The 6,708-nt window shown below is 37.0% G+C and overlaps 1 protein-coding gene across 1 annotated transcript in view; it reads right to left on the reverse strand.

Moving 5' to 3' along the window:
• LOC107673139 (voltage-dependent calcium channel subunit alpha-2/delta-1-like) overlaps positions 1-6,708 on the reverse strand; it is a 127,233-nt gene that overhangs the window by 18,620 nt on the left and 101,905 nt on the right. Inside the window, 2 exon segments of the mRNA XM_016466623.1 lie at positions 607-702; positions 2,054-2,114. Of these exon segments, the coding sequence (XP_016322109.1) occupies positions 607-702; positions 2,054-2,114 (157 nt within the window).

Below are 6,708 nucleotides of genomic sequence, written 5' to 3' on the forward strand. Positions count from 1 at the left end.
TATATACAGTATATATATATTTAGGGCTGCATGATAAATTGCATGTGATTGTCATGCGCATCTCGTCAGTAAAGCCGGTTCTGTGATTAGTACTAAATCTCCATCATGTGCTTTCTGATGGAGTGGCATTTAATACACAGATCCGTAGTTCACTGACAAGCTACGCAATATCGCGTTCATAATCTCTGCGATTATGAACGCGATATTGCGTAGCTTATAATTTCATAGAGACATCAGTAGTATTGCTATCAGTGATAATCACCTTCAGGCAAATAAAAAAAGATGCCATTAAACAACTATTAAAAATATATTGTCTTTATGTTGTTTCTACATTAATTTAAAGATTGATTGTGAAATTATTGCAATATAATAGTATATTTAAAAACTTTAATGTTAAGTGGGATTAATCACGATTATTTGTGATTAATTTCAGAAACAAATGTGATTAGTTATTTTTTTTAATCGATTGACAGCACTAATAAATACATAAGCAAGCACAGCTTATAGTCATCACACAAGAAAAGGAAGGTCAAGTTGAGCTTATTGCATTGTGGGACAGCGCTCACACTTTAAGATAGATAAATGTGTTCAGGTTTGCACTCACACAGAGGATCATTTGGAGTTTTCCTGTCAATATACTCATTGAAGTCCATCAGAAACTGGGTGTTGTTGGATGAGATTTTGAGGTCCTTGCAGTATTCCCTGAAAAACATTATTAGTGTTTAATCACAGAAAAACACACAATCAGTTTGATGACCACAGTGAGGCCTGCGTATTCAAGTAGTGTGACGTTTTCACCAAGCATTTCCGCTGCCGTGTCTGTGGGATCCATTGTTAAGGGGAGTAAAGTTTGGGTCTGAAGGTGTGAATTTATAGGCCTTCAAAGACCAATGGAGTCTAGATACAGTCCACATAAACCTGTCACGACTAAACCCTGTGGGAGGTTTGCGGTTGCTGCTCTGTGTGTGTGTGTGTTACCTGGGTGCAATAAAGGTGTACCCATATTCCTCAAATTTCTCCTGCTGCATGGTTTCAAAGGCTACAGAGAGAGAGAGAGAGAGAGAGAGAGAGAGAGAGAGAGAGAGTGGGCCAAAACTCCATCTCTAATGAAATAAAAAAAAAACGTCAGTATGTTTAGCATGCAGTTTAGAATTTTCCTAAAAACCACAAACAGAAACCAAGCAACTCTAGCTCTAGCTGTAACTAGCTTTACACCTGTGAGTGTTTTGTTTAGGTATTCTAGCCTTGTACTTTAAATTCATTTATTTCAAGAACATTCCGAGTAACTAATAACACATTCAGCCTCCAAAAAAAAAAAATAAATAAAACAATGGAATATTTGGGTCATTCTTCAATGTACAAATTTAATTGAAACACCATTTGTTTAATTGAAAACACAATTTTGAAATGTGTCGCATGCATTAAGTATTGTGTTTTTGGACTCCCACATGGTCGGGTTCTTTAATCCTGGTTATAATTGCTAGACTCTCGAGTTTGCTTTCTACAATAAGACAGCAGTCTTATTCATGTCAGGACTCTAAATAGAGCTTTGTGTTCAGCAGTTATACAAAGGCGTCTCTCTGGTCTGCAGAGATCTTTGTACTTGAAAACTCGAGACATTTCACACAGATGTAGATGAGTGTTTTATGTTGTTCCATGTGTGTGTTTTGCTCTAAACTTACACATTCTGATCCTTCCAGACATTGACAAGGTCTGCTGTGAGACCGGCGTCCAGCAGCAGCCGGTTTACAAGAGTGAGATTACCTGAACAATACAGACAAAGAGAAAGGAAAGTCTTTATAGTCATTATGTCATGGAAAACAGGATTTTCCCATGTTCAAACTCCACTCCCTGTCGACCTAGAATGTGGAAACTAACTGCAAAACTGCAGAAATCTTCATGGCTGTGACAACCATTTACACAAAACTGTTGAAATTAAACAAATGAAACTAGAAAATTGAAAACAGAAATTGTTTGTCAGTCTGGTGTATATATATATATATATATATATAGGTCTGTTGCGCGGTTGCTGCTCTGTGTGTGTGTGTGTTACCTGGGTGCAATAAAGGTGTACCCATATTCCTCAAATTTCTCCTGCTGCATGGTTTCAAAGGCTACAGAGAGAGAGAGAGAGAGAGAGAGAGAGAGAGAGAGAGAGAGAGAGATTTAAATAAATGTAGACAGCATATTGAAAACATTTAAAACTATCTATGTCAATATTTATTAATTCTGAGATTAGACTGGTATAGATGGTAACTCTTCCCTACAGAGTCTCTGGCTATGTGTGACAAATTCCTTAATTTTTTTGTGGACAAGATATTAGGCTAGATATTCCCTCTCCTTGTCAAGATTCCTCTGTCCCTCCACTCTTTACTAGCATCTTGAGTCAGTTTGAGCCTGTAACTCTGCCTGCTCTACAAGATATTGTAAGCCAGCTTAAACCCTATGGATCTTCCTATGACATTCTTCCTCCTCAATTTTTTTAAACATATTTTTGAGGTGATTGGGCCTACTGTTCTTAAGATTATGAACAGCTGCCTTGAAATGGCAATGGTTCCAGATGACATGAAGCACGCCATTGTACATCCACTTCTTAAAAAGCCTAATTTAGATCCGACAGTGCTGACTAATTTTAGGCCAGTCTCAAATCTCTCTTTTATTTCTAAAATTTTTGAGAAAATAGTGTTTCACCAACTACAGAGCTTTCCGTTTAATAACAATATTTTCGAAGTGTTCCAATCGGGTTTTATGAAAAACCATTCCACAGAAACAACACTGGTTAAAGTTCTGAATGATATTTTACTGACTCTTGATGCTGCCAAATCTGCTGTGTTAGTGCTGTTAGATCTGAAGGCGGCATTTGATACAATTGACCACTCCATTTTGATTTCTCGTTTGGAGCATTGGGCGGGCATTCAGCGTAATGCTCTCAAATGGTTTCAATCCTATTTTAACAATAGAAGGTTCTCTGTTAGTGTTGGTGAATTTACTTCAGATGCAGCTCCCCTTACGTGCGGTGTCCCTCAAGGCTCTATTCTCGCTTCAATCTTATTCTCTTTGTACATGCTTCCCCTGGGGTCGATTTTTAGGAAACATGGTGTCTCCTTCCATTGTTACGCAGGTGATACCCAAATCTATCTGCCCCTGGAATCTAATAACAAGGGTTTGGATGCTCTGCTGGCATGTCTAGCTGATGTTAAGGCCTGGATGTCCCTACATTTTCTTCACCTTAATGAAGGCAAAACTGACATTATAGTTTTGAAATATCAGAAGTTGCTAGCACCCCTGGCTTAAATCTTGGCCATTTGTCTTCCTATGTGAAACCAGTAGTGAAGAATTTGGGGGTCTATTTTGATAGTGCTCTCAAATTTGACAAACAGATTAGTACAGTAGTCAAAAACAGTTTTTTCCATCTCAGTCTTAGCTAAAGTGAAACCATTTCTTTCTTATAAGGACTTTGAAAGGGTCATTCATGCTTTTATTTCAACGAGGCTCGATTTCTGTAATTCCCTTTACATGGGTATTAATCAAGCATCTCTTAATTGACTTCAAATGGTACAAAATGCTGCTGCTAGGCTCCTTACTGGTGTGCGTAAACGAGAGCACATAACCCCAGTATTAATATCTTTGCATTGGCTCCCAATTCGTTATAGAATTGATTTTAAAGTCCTGCTGCTGGTTTTTAAAGCTCTGAATGGGTTAACTCCTGTATATCTGTCTGATTTATTATCTGCTCACAATCCTGGAAGGTCTCTTAGGTCTTTCAACCAGAGACTATTAAACGTTCCTCAGGCTATATTGAAATCAAGAGGCGACCGAGCCTTTGCTGTTGCTGCTCCGAAACTCTGGAACAGCCTACCGGTTTCTATTAGAACTGCCTCTACACTGAATGAGTTTACAGCCAAACTCAAAACCCATCTTTTTTCTCTGGCTTTTAACTGTAGTTAATTGTGGTGTGCCAGCTCTGTTCTGTGCTGTAATTTATGTTGTTCTGAGTGCTAATGTTGTTGATATTTGATTGATTGTACAGTATCTTGGTCAACAATCGTTGTTTTTATTGGTGCTATATAAATAAAGTTGAGTTGAGTTGAGAACTATCCAAGTGAAATACTAGTAAACATGGCATAACAAAATGTTATTTCATTGTATATGTAGATCTCAACTGCTTTAATTCAAATGTACTAGTTTTTCCCTGCTGTAAAAATATGCCTAAAACCAGCTTAAACTGGTTTAAGATAGTCTTGCAGCCTTGCCAAGCTGGTCTTAAGCTGGTTTAACTGTTATCCACAGGCCCAAACTCTCTAAAACCAGTACAAAGACCAACATGGGAGACCAACAAAGACAGTCAAGCCATTTTAGGCTGGTTTAAAATTATTTTTTCCCAAAAGGGAAATCACACCAGCATTGTAGCAACCATGCCGATCTTTAGTTATTGGTATCAGCATTGGCCATTGAAAAACCCAACACGTTTTACAAAAGAAGCTGGCATGTTAAATCAATTGTAGTAGTCTTTCCCTGCTGAAAAAAACATGCACAAGACCAGCCTAAACTGGTTTAAGATGGTCTTGCAGCCTTGCCAAGCCGGTCTTCAGCTGGTCTAGCTCTTATCCACAGCCCAAAACCCCTCTTAAACCAGTAAAAAAACCAGCATGGGAGACCATCAAACCATTTTAGGCTGGTTTAAGATGATTTTCGTCAACAGGGATATAACATATCAGCATTTTAGCAGCCATACTAATCTCTAGTTACTGGTATCAGCATTGTCCATTGAAAAACCCATATCAGATGATTTGACTGAACACGTTTTACAGGAAAAGCTGGCATCTTAAACAAACAAAAGCAGTAATTAACTGCATGCAGAATGAATGTTTATAGATTAAAAAAATAATAAAAATAATTAAATGCACTTTTGAGAAGTGACATTATTTTGATAAAACACACACACAGATGTTACATGACCGCTCTGGGAAAAGAAAAAAAAAAAAAGATAAAAATAGATGAATGCAAATGACACTGAAAATAAATGATACAACAACTGATGAATGAAAATAAAACACAAAGGTCTGAGAAGAGAAGGGTGCAGTACTTGCCCTTGTTTCCTGTGGTGAAAATCCAACCAATCAGAAGACAAAGAGAAAGACAAAGTTACCACAGTCCATCACAGTCCCGAAAGACATCCAAAATTGTAAACCGGATACTCTGAAAACAGCATTTCATATAAAACATGCTCATGGAGACGATGGCGGTTTCAGATTAAGCAAAAGCCTGGACACACAACAAAGACGTGAGTTTGAGATTACAGACGTGAAGAAATGGATGCAGACAGTCTTTTCCATTCAACACAGAGAGTTACGAGAGGAGTGAGCGGAGAGTTTGGCAGGCATGGTAAAATAATTCTGACGCTTGATGAAAACATCAAATGACATGATGGTTGAACAAATTGGCATGTGGTATTCACGATCAGCAAAAAAAAAAAAGGTCAGCCAGTGTTTGGTGAAGTCACATCAAACTCTCTTTGTACATCAAAGGTGCACACGCAATCAGCCATTGATGTGAGCCAGTAGATCAAAACAGAACCAGATCATCTCAGCATACAGGAGAAGTTGATTTGCCTGGAAACTTACGGACTGCACTTTCACCAAGCCAAACAAAGGATTAACCCTAACTTTTATGTTAGAACAATGAAAATCAACTGTGATTGTAATACAATCAATATAAACAAAAGAGATAGACAAAACAACTCAAAACAGTTGGTCTTAATATATTGTTGAGAACTGATGGCTTGTTGTGTGTACACAACATTGTGTTCTCGGCTGAGGCAATTGCTTGCAAACTCTTAAAACAGCTTTGAATTTAGAGCCAGAAATATTCATGTTTTATTTTTTCAGGGTTCATCAAATCTGGCCCTGGAGGTCCATTGTCCTGCAGAGTTTAAATTCAACTCTAATCAAACACACCAGAGCAAGCAAATCATGTTCTTCAGCATTACAAGAGAGTTATTATAGGCAGGTGATGTTGATCAGGTTTGGAGCTAAACTCTGCGGGACAGCAGACCTCCAGAACCTTGTTTTATATTTTTAAGTGATGCCCTTGAAGGCTATGCTTAGGAGTTTTAGTATTCAACTTTGGTGGTATTAATTTACGCTTCTTTTTTTTTTTTTTACCATATTACTAAGTGATCAGACTAAAGATCTTCACTTGGCAGATGACAAAAAGGCCAAAACAATTTCACTGACTGAAAGAGGGACCACAGTCACATTCACATGTATATATATATATATATCACATACAGAAATATCACATTCTTGACGGTGGGCTATCTTGACTTGGGCTACTAAGCAACCACCCAGAATCTTAAAATGTGTTTTAAATCAGGAACATTGTTCAGTTAAATATAGAAGTTCTAAACGTGAAAGCCGTTGCACAGAATCTGTGAAAGCTGTTAGGATTGTTACTGTGTTTCATTGAGTCATCATCAGTGTTGTTATTGTTAACTAAAACCAAAACTATTAAAAATTATTTCTATTAATTGAAATCAAGATGGAATGGAATAAAATAAAAATAAATAAAGATAGAAACATTTAAGTTTTAATTTTAAGTTGTAATTATTAATGAATAAAATGTATATTAAAATGAAAACTGAAAAATTCTAAATATTAATACATACTTTAACAGAATATAAATAATACTAAAATAACAGTGGATCTG

This window comes from Sinocyclocheilus anshuiensis, unplaced genomic scaffold, assembly GCF_001515605.1.
Source record: "Sinocyclocheilus anshuiensis isolate Anshui unplaced genomic scaffold, SAMN03320099.WGS_v1.1 scaffold304, whole genome shotgun sequence".
Taxonomy (NCBI): Eukaryota; Metazoa; Chordata; class Actinopteri; order Cypriniformes; family Cyprinidae; genus Sinocyclocheilus; species Sinocyclocheilus anshuiensis.